General features: G+C 51.0%; 1 protein-coding gene across 1 annotated transcript in view; it reads right to left on the bottom strand.

Moving 5' to 3' along the window:
* The window catches only part of Tmem132c (transmembrane protein 132C), a 252,478-nt gene that overhangs the window by 74,961 nt on the left and 163,328 nt on the right, over nucleotides 1-14,189 (bottom strand). The window contains exon 3 of the mRNA XM_013071849.3: nucleotides 5,010-5,156. Within this exon, the coding sequence (XP_012927303.2) occupies nucleotides 5,010-5,156 (147 nt within the window). The remainder of the gene's footprint in view (nucleotides 1-5,009; nucleotides 5,157-14,189) is intronic.

Here is a 14,189-nt window from a genome sequence, read left to right as displayed (position 1 = left end):
TGGACCGCAGCGCGCCTTCCTGTGTCACCACTGCTGCCACGGTTCCCGGTCCCCAATGCTTCACCTTCCCTTCTTCCCGCTGTTCCTCAGGGGCTGTCCGGGAATGTCCGGCCCAGCCTTCCCAAGTGGTCCCTCCCCGGACCCGGGCTGGCTTCTGGCCACGGCATTTGGTACCACTTGCAAGACGAGGTCACGGAGCACTGTGCCTTCGGGGTGCTGGCGTTTTCTCCCTGCCTGGTTCTTCCTGGGCTCCCGATGCAGATTCACGGGTCAGGATCAGCGCAGACCCACTGACACCTGCCCCGAGTGAGCAGGGCCCCTCCCTAGTCAGACCCTGGCCGACACCTTCCCCGGAGCCTCCTGAGACCTCAAAGCTGAGGGTCCTGGTAAGATGGGCCAGGGTCCCAACCGCTGGCACTGTGTGTCACAATGCGCATTGTTCTAGTTTGGGGATAGTTTGTCACCTGGCATAGGTAACCTGTCCACCTGGCCTGCGCCCCAGAGGGTCGGGTGGCACTGCCACCTGTGTCACTGCCGTCCTGGTGTGAGCTGCAAGTCTGCCTGGGCACCAGTCTCCTGTCCTGAGGACACAGCCCTGGCTCTGACCTGGTGGACAGGTCCCAGGCACCGTGCAGAGTGCATCACCAACGGTGCTTCGTGCAGTTCGGGTGAAAAGTAGGTGCACAGGGGCCCGATGGTGCTGGGCTGATAACCAGGCTCACCAACAGCAGTCACACCAGGCTGTGTGACCTCCTGACCTGTGGTGTAGACACTGCCAGCATGGGCCGCGTGGGGTCCCGGCTCCCACACGCTGCTGTGAATTTTTCCCCGCCTGTCACCATGGTGAGTTTTGCCCCAGCAGCTCTTTGGAAAAGGGCAGAGTCACCTCTGAGACCTCCAGTGAGGATGCGGAGAGCAGCAGGGCGTATCCAGCCGCCCCTGGTGTGGCCAGACTGGGTCTAACCTGGCAGTGAACTGGTCTGGAATCCGGAAGGGAGCCAACCCCAGGATTCACTGTTTTGCTGAGATTCAGACCCAGGACAAACGGGGCCTCCTCCACAGGAATGGCTCACCTCTGTCTCCTGGGTCCTCCTCTGCTCCCGACCGAAGAACTATTTACACACATAGACTCACTGCTAATTAACAGGTTCGCTTTCATTTGTGTAATCAACACTAATCTTGTGGGTTAATTAGGCTTTATGCACGTTCGATATTCAGGAGATTTAACTTGGCCTCTAAGCTCCTGCCTGTAAGAAGGGACACACGCACACATTTTGTTGCAGAAATCTTGGAGAGAAATACACGGAGACACAGAATTCAGATAAAATAATAAAATTTCTTCTCATGAGCAGGCGGAACACCAGAAACCAGTCTGGTCAGTATCCTCACCCTCTTTGTTCAGCATTTCCCTTTTTATATCCTTTTTAGCCATTATCTCATCCCTAGTGGTCTTTGATGTGTAAATACAATTCCAGTTCCTATTTACAAGTCACAGACACAAGATAGGCCATACACATTGTAAATTGTCCCTGGCATGGTAACTTTGTTAGGTTAATGAAGTTACTGGTTAAAGAGTCAGATAATCCTCACCTTAAACAAGGAGTTATGGGAAAAGCAAATCTTAAAAGAACACATTACTTATTTTGCTTCTGTAACTACCTTAATATTCAATCTATTAAGTTATCTAAAGCTTTTCTGTATCAATTTCTTTCTGGCCAAGTTTCCACCAGGTCAGAGGTCGGACGCCCACCTCCTGTCCTAACTGCACTCCCAGATGTACTAAAAATCCTCCTTGGGTTCACGATTGTGTTGGCCGCACTGCGATCCGAAGCTGCCCAGGATGCCTGGTGCTTCTCCTGGATACACCCTGGAGGAGTCCAGCTGGCTCAGTCACTGTCTCATTGCTGGGACAAAATACTCAACACCCACAACTTAAAGGGAACAGGCTTACTTGCGCTCTTGGCGTTTAGAGAATTTGGCTGCTTTCAGCTGGCTCCAGGGCTGAGGTAGCATGGTAGAAGGTATGGCGCAGGGAGGCAGCTCCCCTCAGTGGTCAGTGTCAGGCCTGACCTAAAACAACGGGACCAAGCAAACAGGCTGCTCCCAGCAAATGACAGCAGCTTCTCAGTAAAGAGGCTAAATGGACTCAAAATGAAGTATACAACTCCCCTAGCACTGAAAAGTTCAGTAACTGTCTGCACACCTGAGCAGCCCGTCCTTGGGCATCCGAGTCATAACCATGTCCCCCCAGGTTCCTTAGGCCCTTCGATACCGGCATAAGCCTGACTCCTTTCCCGGGTAGCTGCTAATCTCTCTCTCCTGGTGTCAGCCATCCTCTCACTGATGAACTCTCTCCCAGCTGGCTGCTGAAGCTCCAGATTTTAGTCCCTGTTAGCTGGAATAAACTTTCCTTTCAAAAGCCTATTTTTGACAAGTGGATTCTTTATAATAGGAAGCACAGTGGGAGGGAGGAGGAGGGAACAAGAGAACACCTTCCAGGCCACAGCCCAGCGACCACTGCAACCTGGCCCTGCCTACTCACAGCTCGCTCAGGCCGCTCGGTGTAGCATCCCGGTGATCCAGTCACCATCCAAACTCAGGAGGCTTTCGGGGGACACCCAGATCTAAACCATAACATGTGCGGGGCACCCTGTGGCTAAAAGAACAAGAGTATTTACAAACAAAGTGGAGAGGTAGAAGATTTTCCCTTCCTTCCTGCCCTCCTCCCTTTCTCTTTCCTTCCTTCCTTCCTCTTGTCTTGGGGCAGCTTTGTAACATTCACTGAAGACAGTGTGTCCAATAATCACACCAGGAAAACACAATGACAGAATGTATGAAGAGCCCTAAACATGATCTTACTTTTTGATATTAAGAAACCAACAGTGGGAACTGTAGCACATACTGAAACATTGCACTGAGCACCATTGATATGTAAAGTTCATATTTATTAATCAAACATAGAAAAGAAATATAGATACTAGAAAGCACTAGCCTTACTGATTTTAGATCATCTTACCTTGTGAAATTCAACAGCTAAGGGGAAATGCCGTCAGTTTTCATGGATAATGTTTTATTATGCTAATCACAATTGGAAAGTTCCAGAGCAGCAGCAAGGACACTAAACTTAGAGGTTTAGAGCCAGTCTTTGTAATAAAGAAGTGCTATGCCATTCAGCTTGCAAATTATTTTTCTCTCCTCACTACGCAATCTTATCCAAACTAACATACGGAACGAACAGGCTTTATTCCACGAGAAAACACAGAACACCAATCTGAATGCATTTTTAGGAAAACCTGAAGTTGGCCTGAGCTCCAGCAGCCTCTCCATGCAGGGCCATCTTTAGGCCAGCAGAGGGGACGCACAGCATGTGGCAGTGACTCTCAGACACTTCGGGAAAACCACGAGGATAGAGGATGAAGAGCCTGTGATCTTATCCCTGGCCCATCCCCTGCTGAAGTGGAAAGCACAGAAAAGCACCAAGGCCTGGGCCTAACCCAGCTCTTCTCCCTGCAAGTCTGAGATCACTGAGATACTGGCAACGAAGTTACTCTCACGATTTCGGAGACAGCTGCAGCACTTCGGAGCTGTCTCACTCCAGAACCCAGAGCGGCGCCCAGATGTCTGCCGTCAGTGCCCTCCGCCTGCAGTCACCTTGGATTCCAGGAACAGCAAGCCCCACAGGCGGATCACCCGTGATGACATCACCCTAATGGGAGCAGTTATCCCATGACTGGAATGGGTCATCCCCTCCCCACAGGCAGGAGCGGTCCTCTCCTGGGAACTGGATTGTCCCCACCTCTGCAGCAATAGGGACTTCGCTGCAGCCACTTTGTAGAACTGGAAATGAGATCATCATCGGCCAGACCCTACCGAAGACCATCAGCCTAGGAAAAGCTGGCCCTTCTGTGTCTCCTCTCCTGGAGGTTGCCCCTCCCCATTATGCTTTGCTGGAGCCTGCTTGTTCCTCCATTTTGGTGTTCCTTTCTGTTACCTCCGGGCCAGTAGGTCCCATGTCCAGTATCACTTCCAGGCAGAATTGCAATAACAAGAAAAAAAAATCCTTCTATTTCCACAGTAGAATTGGACATTAGACTTGCAATGAAAAAAGGCCACTTTCATTTTCTTTTTCCAAGTGAAGTAGAGAAAGATTTCCATGGAACCAGTGTCATGCCCTGCATCATGTTATACAATGGTAAAACACGGGAGGAACCTCAAGTGTTCAAATGTACCGCATATTCACATGGTGGCATGTACAAGGGTGGACTGCTGCACAGGCATTAAAATTGTTTCAAAGAAATAGTGATAGTCAAGAGAAAATGTTTCCAATACAAGTAAAAATATAAAAAAGAAAATCTTAAAATCTGTACGTTTATTATGATTCCGAATTCGTAAAGTGAGTAAAGCCACCATACTTCTGGCATACACGGAGGTTAGGTATGTGGGAGCCGTCGGCAGCCACGAGCCAGCCCATTACCAGTGTGCTTGATAAGAAGGGTGCTGGTATGTGGGCTTTTCTTTTTCTCCCATCACTGAGTTTTCTAAACATGTGTGCTTTTATAATCAGGACACCATGATTTCAAATAATAATCCTCGAAGTCCATGCAGAGTCATGCAGCACGCCTTTATTTTGCTATCACTACCGATCGTCGGCACCTTTATGAAATTTCTTCTCACAAGACATGGACCTGACCCTTTGTGCAGAGAGCAGCACCTCATAACGGTGTGCTTGACACTCCAGAGAGGGCAAAGCCCGAGAGGAAGTGAGTTGGGAAGAGGCAGCCCTGGCGCAGTGGGGATCACAGACCTCGGAACCTGTGTAGAGCTGTGGCCTGCGCAGAGGGGGCAGGAGGTACCGCAGCTCCTCTGAACACCTCCAGGGGGCTTGCCTGGGCTAATCAATAGCTCTGCCAGCAGTGGAAGAGGCAAGGCTGAGCCGGGGCTGTACGCAGGACCTGGGCTCAGGATCAGGACACGTGACTGGCGCCCACCGAGGTGTTGGGGCGGCTTACCTGTTGTGTGCGCCCAGGCCCAGGCGCTGGCAGGCCACCGTGGTTGTGGCATGCTTCCCGCCATTCCCCACCTCCTGCTTCACGTCCCACTGCCGCGGCTCGCTGGTCCGTGCACTCAGGATGTTCACCCCCTTTTTCACCTTGGCTCTGCAGGGGAGATGGTGAGAAACACAACATGAGATGGGACTTTTCCAGGGTGCCAGTTCCAGACAGCAGCCCTGGTCAGATCTGGTGCATGGAGTGGTGGGTAATCTGGGGGCTGTGGATGGGAGGGGAAGTGGAGCAGGAACTGCCCAAGGCCAGGGGTCAGGGCCTTGCTGTCCAGTTCCAAGGCTGTGGACCTTCCTGAGACCAAGAGGTGGTATCGCCGAGTGCCTGATTAATCATCCTCAGTGGAGACATCAGTGTCTTGCAGGGACGTTTGGCCATGTCTGGAAATAATTTGGGCTGTCACACCTGGAAGGGGTGTGCAGTCCTTTAGTGGATACACCCAGGGATGCAGCTAAACAGCCTTTATGACCAGGACTGCCTCACAAAATAGAACACCCAGTCTGAAGTGTCAGCAATGCCAGGGTTGAGGAAGCCTGGTCTAGGCTTATACCCCAGAGCCACTACTTTCTAGCTGTGTGACTTCAGATAACTTATAACCACTCTGTGCATCCCTTTGCTCCTCTGCAAAATGAAAGGATAATAATAACCCCACTATAAAGCTACTGAAAAGCTTAAACATGTCAACACAGGCATTAGAACAGCATCAGGCACGTGACATGCTCCCAGGCACATGAACACTGGCTGTTGCCACAAGACAGTGCCCAGGCTGCTCTGGATCATGGGCCTCATTCTCGATCTGCAAAGGTTAGACAGGTCAAGGACTTCGACAAGAAGGCATGGAGCCACTCTTAGACCTGTTGCTCCCTCATGCTTGGCTTTTCTGGACCTCAGTTTGTTCACCAATAAGCTGATGAGGGACATGGTGGGCTGAGCATAAATGGATCATCTCTCTCCTAACCGTACTTACAGGCAAAGGGACCGTTTTCAAAGACATCGACACTTCCCCAGCAACAGATCTAGGACACTGGAAACCAGGTGCACTGTGGGAAAATGAATCCACAGAACTTTCTACTGCCAGACGGAAAAGCTAAGAAGCAGGATGATTTATACACCAAGTTCTCCTTCTCAGGAATTAGGGTACCAGGTGCCTCTAAAAGCGGGAGCAGATGAGGACTAAGGTAGAGAAGATTAGGGCTAAGTCCATTTATGTAGTGGCCAGATGCAAATATAGTTCCTTTCTTTACACAAGAGAGTGACAGCTTGGACTCCTGACCTGCCTAGGGCTACCAGGAAGAGTTGAGAATTGGGATACAAAATTGAAAACATAAGGACCCCTTGACTTATGCAGACTCAAACATTGAGATTCCTAGGTCTTTGTTCTTCAGCTGGACCTTCACTTTCTGTGTTAGTCAGCTTTTTTGTCATGGTGACAAAATACCTGAGAAAATCAATTTAAGAGAAGACAGATTTATTTTGGCCCATGGTTTCAGTCATGGTCACTTGTCTGTGTTGTTTCTGTTGTTGAGGGAGAACATCATGGTGGAAGATGTGGTGGAGAAATCTGCCACCTCACAGTGGCTGGGAAAAGAAGAGGGGGAAGGGAAGGAGTAGGGGTCTCCATATAACCTTCAAAACCATGACTCCAGTGGCCTACTTCCTCTAACTATACCTCATCTCTGAAAAGTCCCACCATCTCCCAACAGTACGTCCAGCTGGGAGCCATATCATTATCATGAACCTTAGGGGCCATTTACCACGTGCTTCCTGCTATGACATTCTGCCTCACACAGGCTGAGAAACAATGGGGCCTAGTGACCATGGCCTGAACCCTCTGAAGCCATAAGACAAAATAAGTCTTCTACCTTTGTTTATTTCTTCAGGTGTTGAGTTGCAGCAACAGAAAACTGGCTAATACAGAAACTATTAGAGGGGTTGCTGCTATGACTGTCCCTGACAACGTGATTAAGAAACCTCTGGAATTGGACTGCAGTAGGAACATAGAAAAGATAATAGGAACAGGCTAGAGAAGCCCTAGAATTGTGTAAGTAGGCCTTAATCGGCAAGTCAAGTCAGATCTTTAAGACCAGAATGATGATAGGATTTCAGACAGTAAAGGCCAGGCTCAGGAGGTTTTAGATGGCAATGAGGACTCTAGTAGGAATTGGACTAGAGGCCATGTGTGTTACAATCTGGTAAAGAATGTGTCTGTGCTTTGTTCATGCTCTGAGACTGTTTGAGGCTTAGTTTAAGGTGATAGATGGGTAGAATTATCTGGTGGAGGAAATTTTAATGCAGTAAGCATTCAGACTTGCTGCTTTTAGCCAGGTTTAGAATAAAAACTGGGAACAAAAAGCAGAGAAGGATTTGAAATATTGCTGTTTAGCCAGAAATAAATCTCCTGTAAAACTGAGGTTAGAAGGCTTGGTTGCTGAAATGATTCATGCTATTAAAAAGAAGTCAAGTACTTTGCATGTGGGCAGTCAGAAAGATGCTTTGAAGGCATCTCAGGAATTGGCCAAGGGTGTAAAAGTGGGAATTCCTTGTCAGTTACTTGTTGCTAGGTAAAAATATCTGACACCCACAAATTAAGGGAGGAAAGATTTATTTTAGCTCACAGTTTGTAGAGTTTCAGTCCATAGTTGGCTAGCTCCAAGGCAGGGCAGTATGGCAGAGGGGCATCGCAGAGAAGAAACAGTCCATGGGATGGCAAGCAGGAAGCAGCACTTGATCAGGGAGGAGGAGGGATAGTCCATGCCCATGCCTTTCCCCATCAGGTTTCACTTTCCAGATGACACAGCTATCAGCTCACTGATGGACTAATCCAGTATCCCACATCCATGTTCCAATCGCTTCCCCAAATCCCCTCCTATGAGTGTATGAGGCTTTGTCGAGGGGGATATCTAGATATAAGCCATGGCCCTCTTTTAAAGACTTTACTTCAAAAAAAGAATACGTCTCCTTGCAAAGGGCTGCTTTGTTTATCCAGGATTTGTTTCATTGTGCTCAGTCATCCAGAAGTCACTGCAGCCACAGCTCGAGGGGGTCTAGCTACTGCTCAAGCTAGTGGCAGACTTTGGTGTTGCCCACATGATGCTGGTTTTGCAGCCATGCAGGATATAAGAGTTGTAGGATCATGAGGGCTTCCACCCAGATTTGAAAAGAAGGCCTGAGAGGCTAGGCAGTGTGTGGCAGGGTCAGAGACCCCAGTGAAAGCCCCAGAGAGGACAATTTATACAGTTGTGAGAGGGAAGCCAAAGCTGCAATGCAGACTTTAGGAGTTACAGGTGCCAGGAATGTGGACTATTTGCCCAGGAAAGCTGCAGGCAGCGAGTAGAGCCAGCCTAAGAGAGAGGCAATGTGGGCTGCAACTAGCAAGGCCATAGGAGTGGGGCTGGCTGATTCCTTTGGAGCTCACACTTCACCACGGTGTGCCTTGGGTGCCAAATATGGAGCTTCAGGATTTAATATTTGTCCTACTGAGTTTTCATTTTGCTTTGGTCTGGTCTTTCCTTTCTAGCTCTCTACTCCTCCCTTTTGGAATAGGAATGTTTACGCTGTCCATGTTGAAAGTACACAGTGTTTTTCCTCATTTTTGCAGGAACTCAAATCTAAGACTCATCTTGAGTCTCAGAGGAGACTTTGGACTTGGGCTTTGGAGCAATGCCGCAACTGTGAAGAGCTTGGCAACTCTTGGAGGTGGATTTGATGCCTTTGGGGTCTAGGTGTGGAAAGTTCCAGTTCAGACCTAAAATATCCTCTCTAAGCCTGTGTGTTGAAGGTGTGGTTCTTGCCAGTGCCACTACTGGGGGATGACAGAACTTCAGGAGGTATAGCTTGTCTGGAAGCGGGTCACTGAGGGTGTGCCTGTGAGGGATATTCAGGACCTTGACCCCTTGCTCATTCTTTTGCTTCCTGGCCACCGTGACATGAGCAGCTTTGCTCACCATGTGCTCCTGACCATGGGGCTCTCCCTCACCACGGGCCCCAAAACAGTGAGCCATGCGTCCATGGACTGAAACTTCTGACACCACGAGCCAATATGAAGCATTTTTCCTTTAAATGGATTTTCTCAAGTATTTTCTCACAGCAATAGAAAGGTGACTAATATACCAACCCTAAAAATCATAGGATTTTAGACAGTTCTACTTTCCCAAAAGTAAAATATGGAACTGATGACATTGGGGTCATTTGAAAGAGTCAGGCAGACTTTCTTTCAGTGCGGCTGTGGTCATCCAGACCTAATCATGGGCATGAGTTTCTAATAGCTTTTGGCTTCTCACTAGACAGCACACAAATAAGAATAGGTAGAAACCGAGAGAAGTCCTACATGGTACAAAGGGCAAAACAGGCAAACAAGGGAGCACAGAAAAATAGAAGCTATGCAGAAAAAATAATCTCAGGCAGGTCACCCATTCACCTTTCACGGAGAGGAAAGAGCAGATATTGTAACTGTGAAGTAAGAACAGAGTGCTTTTAACAAGGAACACGCAGAGGGGAAAATGAGCCCTTTGGAAAAAAACTAATATTCACAAGCAGACCCGACCACTCAGCCTGGAGAGAACCTGACTTCCAGACAGGACCAGGGACACGGGCTCGGGGAGTCCCCCCCCCGCCCAGTGTGGCTGCAGGAGGAGGGGATGGGGGTGGGGGGACCCAGCCCAGCTCTGCCGCCCCTCAGTTACCCAGCTGTGCCTCTCCTTTACCCCCTGCCCCACACACTGAGGGTGACTGGGTCCCTATTCCTCTGGGAGATGACTCTGGGCTCAGAGGCCAGGGTAGAACGACAGATGCTGCTCCTCGGCCACGTCAGTACTGAGCGTGGCTGGACTCTGTGGCCTCCCTGCGGGTCCCTGGGGGGCTCTGCCAGGGACACAGCCTGGCACAGCGTGTGCGCGTCTGTGTGGGATGAGGGTTGTTTTAGGAACCACTTTATCCCTGGCCCTGAAGGTCGTCTGTAGAGGAACTGAACTGAACCGCAGAGCATGTGGAAAAAGTGGACCCCAGCATCCCAGAGTATGAGCTTAAATGGGGATAGGGTCTTTGTAGAAATCATCAAGTTAAAATGGGGTCACCAGGGTGCGTCTGACCCAAAATGGCCCATGTCCTCATAAAGAGGAGCTGGAAAGCTGAGCATGGTGGCACACACCTGTAACCCTAGCACTCCAGGAAGCTGAGGCAGGAGTATTAAGACTGAGTCCAGCCTGGGCAGCTTAGCAGCTTGGGATGGAGGTGCAGCTCAACACAAAGCCCTTGAGTTCAATCCCCAGTACCACAAGAAGGGATGGGATTGGGTCTGATGCCACACATGGAAGATATCAGGACCAGGAAGGTTAAATGTCCTATACAAGCCAAGAACAAGGGTCTGAGATGGCTTCTCTGTCTCAGCCCCAGAAGGAATTCCTGCCAATACTTTGGTCTCACTTCCGGCCCCAGAATCGGGGGACGGTCCGTTTTCAATGCGCTTCTGTGGTTGAAGCCACCTGGGCTGTGCTACATTGTTGCAGCAGTGCTGGCAAATGGATACAGTTGCCAATGTCAAAGGAAAGATGCGCCAGATAACTAAGCAGTCACCAGCCTGGCCCTGGAGCCGCAGCCACTAAGCAAAATCCCCACAAGGCAGAACACACAGATTTGGGTCAAATGAGTGGTGCCAAGCTCATGAGGCCAGGGCTCTCTACCAGCTCAGTGCTGAGTGCCGCATCAGAAAAACCTTCTTGGAGTTCACACTGGCATCTGCAGTTGAGCAAAGAGGATTGGGCAAGGCTGTGGTTATGAAGACGCTCATCAGAGCAGGGCTGGCCTGTCTGCACACTCACCAAAGTATCATTTATCTGATAATTTGTCTTTAAATTAGCTACGTCTCTCTCTGCTTCCCACAGAAAAGTTATTCCCCAAAGGAACTATGTGATTATAGGTGCAAAAATGAAAAACCTTTCTCCCCCAAATGCACATTGAAATAAATATAATAAAAAATAGCTCACAGAGCTCATAAAACAACATCTCTTGCTGCTAGCATGTATACCACACAGTGAGAACTATGTGCAGATGATCTAAAAATGCAGTTTCCGTCTATACATTTAACTTCGTGTTGACAATCTTTCAAAACATGGAGGGACGTTGCCCGCATGCAGAAATCCCACACCAAAAGCACCAGGAGAGCCTGCGGCTGTGTGCGCTGGTTCCCAGCCCCCTTTTCCCACCAGGAGCCCCTCCTGCATGGTCACCCTGTTCCACCAGCGACTTCTGGAGCTGGGCCCCACCAAGCAGCCCGGGATAGGGTCCTCTTCCAGACTGGGACCCAGTCTCCTGCCCATGGAGGGCCCCAATTTGCTCTTTCCTATGTCGCCTGAGGGCAGATTTCCTGGCCTATTGATGGGCAAGGAGACCCCAGGAAGTAAGGAGACGCAGACTGATTGCAAGATCCCGAGAAAGGTCATGGGATCACCACTGCATTTCCGAAAAGAAGTCCTGAGTGTGAACCTGTTGTGTGCATGCGTGTGCATGCACGAGTGTGCTTGTGTGTACAGGTAGGTATGGAGCTCATCTCTTTCACGGAAGCTGTGGAGACAGTCACATGCAGCCAGAGGCTTTTCCACTAGAGCACCCTTTCACCTTCAGTTTAGCTTATCAAATGCTGACCCACTGGGCGCTGCCTGTGCCGCCTCAGATCTGGCCTTCAGACTTCACGATGGCTCGCATCGGATCTCAGGCTGGTGCTGAGGGGCAGCAGGGCTTGCTGAGCACTGCTGCTGCTTCAAGCTCCCTACCTTATTTTCCCTCTTCTGTTCCCCAGCAAGGTGGCACACGCCCGACTCAAATCGTGGCACAAAGGATGGTCACGCATACGACACACACCAAGGCTCCCTTCTCCTAGGTTGCACCCGAGCCCTCCTCTCCTCCTGCTGACGCTGTCACTCTCTTTTCTTGGAAACTTCAGGCTGATCTACACAGGCCGGTGGAGTGTGGGATGTTAGGTCTTCAGGAATTTTGCAAGCTGGCCGTTAAACACAGCAACTATTCTAATATAAATCATACCCACTTATAATTGCATAATCTATGTAAGGAAGAAATATACGCATCTAACAAGTGCACAAAACTCATCATTTCCTAATTATTTTATCACAGTTTACTCCACCCCAGGCTCCTGGTCTCCTGTGTCTGTGTGGTGTGGAAGAAGTGAGGTGGAGGGAGGTCCTGGGCGCCTCCTCCCTGCTCTGCATTCCGACACTGCGCTGGCAGCTGATCTTGGCTATGGTGGGGTGTAGACACGCCAGTAGCTGACAGTGGCAAGGACTGCCTGGGATGGTGTCACAGGGGTGACAGACACAGAAAAATGTCCCCAGGATCATGCCTGCTACATACTGCTTTGTCCTCTGAAAATCACACTTAGCCTGGACGAAGGGTCTGGCTGCGCACACGGAATGTTCACCTTTGCACATCCCAGACCCTCGACCCACGCCCTGCCTTTCTGTCTTCTCTGCCTCGTGCCCGGCGCCTGACCTGCAGACACCGATCCATGCGACGCCCTTCCCTCGTCAGCCTGGTGGAGCCAGGCAGATAGCAGATTGCAGGGCGGTGGGAGAGGCTTTCAAAAGCTGACCATTTGGCCACTCTCGCGCCCACAGAAACACCAGGCTCCCAGCGTGGGGCTTTCCCTAACTGCTGTGAAGATAGCGTTTGCATAGTTGGTTCGAACTCATCAGAATCCAGACAAGGTTCACACATGGCGTTTGGGGGTCAGAGGCTCACGGCTATTTTTTTCTGTTAAAAAAATCTCCCCTTTTTTCATAGAATCAATGTTTTGGTGCAGTGCTGGGGATTGAACCCAGGTGCATGGGCGAGATCCTCAGTCTTTTCTATTTTTTATTTTAAGATGGAATCTCCCTAAGTTTTTGACATACTAAACCATCTGTCTTACAGAATGTCCACGACCTGGGTTTGTCTGCTCGTGGTCTTGAACTGCTTCCACCCTCAGTGCCCACTTTCAGCCAGCTTAGACCCAGGAACATGGTGAGCTGAACTCCCAGCTTCCTCTGGCAGCGCGGGCTCTGCTGTGCGCAGTGCGGACTGGGCCGTCTGGGGCCACACAATCCCCCGCAAACTGTTCCTGAGAGGACAGTGCAGGACTGGAGGGGCACTGCCCAGAGGGCAGGGATGGTGCCCTGGCCCATCTGGGGTGGCTGCGAGTGGATGGTCAGCCCTGGAAAGGGCCGTTGTGCAGAGTGACAGCCCAGAAACCAGTGTCCCCGGACAGTCCCCACATTCACGCAGCTCTCCCTGAGCCAGGAAACCCACCTGGCCGGCCTCGAATGTGACGTGTGTCTCAGTTCCCACCCGGGGTGACTTGGCTGCCTCCGGGGGGCCTCTGGAAATGTCTGGGGCCATGCACGAGGAGCTGGGCAGATGCTCGCATTTCGTGGGTGGAGGCTGGGGTGTTGCGGACATCCTATGACAGCCCCCCCTGCTGACCCAACTGCCTGTGTGGCCCCAGGATACACACACAGAGGCAACCTCGCCAGCTCTGCAAGCAGGAGGAGCCGCTGTGTCATCCCCTGACGGCACCAGCACGCTCCCCGGGCCCTGCATCTGCTGGGGCAAGTGCACCCCAGCTCCGGCCTGTAGCTGGCGCTCTGTGGGGGTCGCCGTCCGTGCCAGGGTGGCTCAGTGTGAATGTCGTCATCAGGGGAGGCTGCAGGGAGGTTCAGGGAAGAGACCACAGTGGTGAGCAGGACATGGGAGCTGGACACAGGATGCACGGGCGGGGCTCCCCTGGGCATCTGCAGATGCGGCCGATGAACAGGAGCTGGCTCTGCAGCTGCCGGGTCTGGGAGCCTCCTGTAGCAGAGGAGATGACTTGGCCCGGTGTGTGCTTGTGCCCCATGGTGGCTGCAGTGTCCACTCCCCACGTGGCCAGTGGCATCTGTCAGGCGCTCGGCTGAGATTCCGTGCGATTCCTGTTCAGTCGGGAAGCTTCTAACAGCGCCAGTGAGCAGGTCCAGTTCCCGTGACTCCCGTCCTAAACAGAAGACCACAGTCGAGGACAGGAGAGGCTGACGGCGGCGAGGGCCTCAGCAGGGCCGCTCAGGGAGTGGCGGGCGTGGTGACTGCATGGTCTGGCTGCAGAGCGGA

The sequence above is a fragment of the Heterocephalus glaber genome, unplaced genomic scaffold (assembly GCF_053883595.1).
Source record: "Heterocephalus glaber isolate CG9 unplaced genomic scaffold, H.glaber_assembly_v1.0 deba00001687, whole genome shotgun sequence".
Classification (NCBI taxonomy): Eukaryota; Metazoa; Chordata; class Mammalia; order Rodentia; family Bathyergidae; genus Heterocephalus; species Heterocephalus glaber.
Note: the sequence above shows the minus strand (reverse complement) of the source record. Positions and strands in the feature narration are given on the sequence as shown.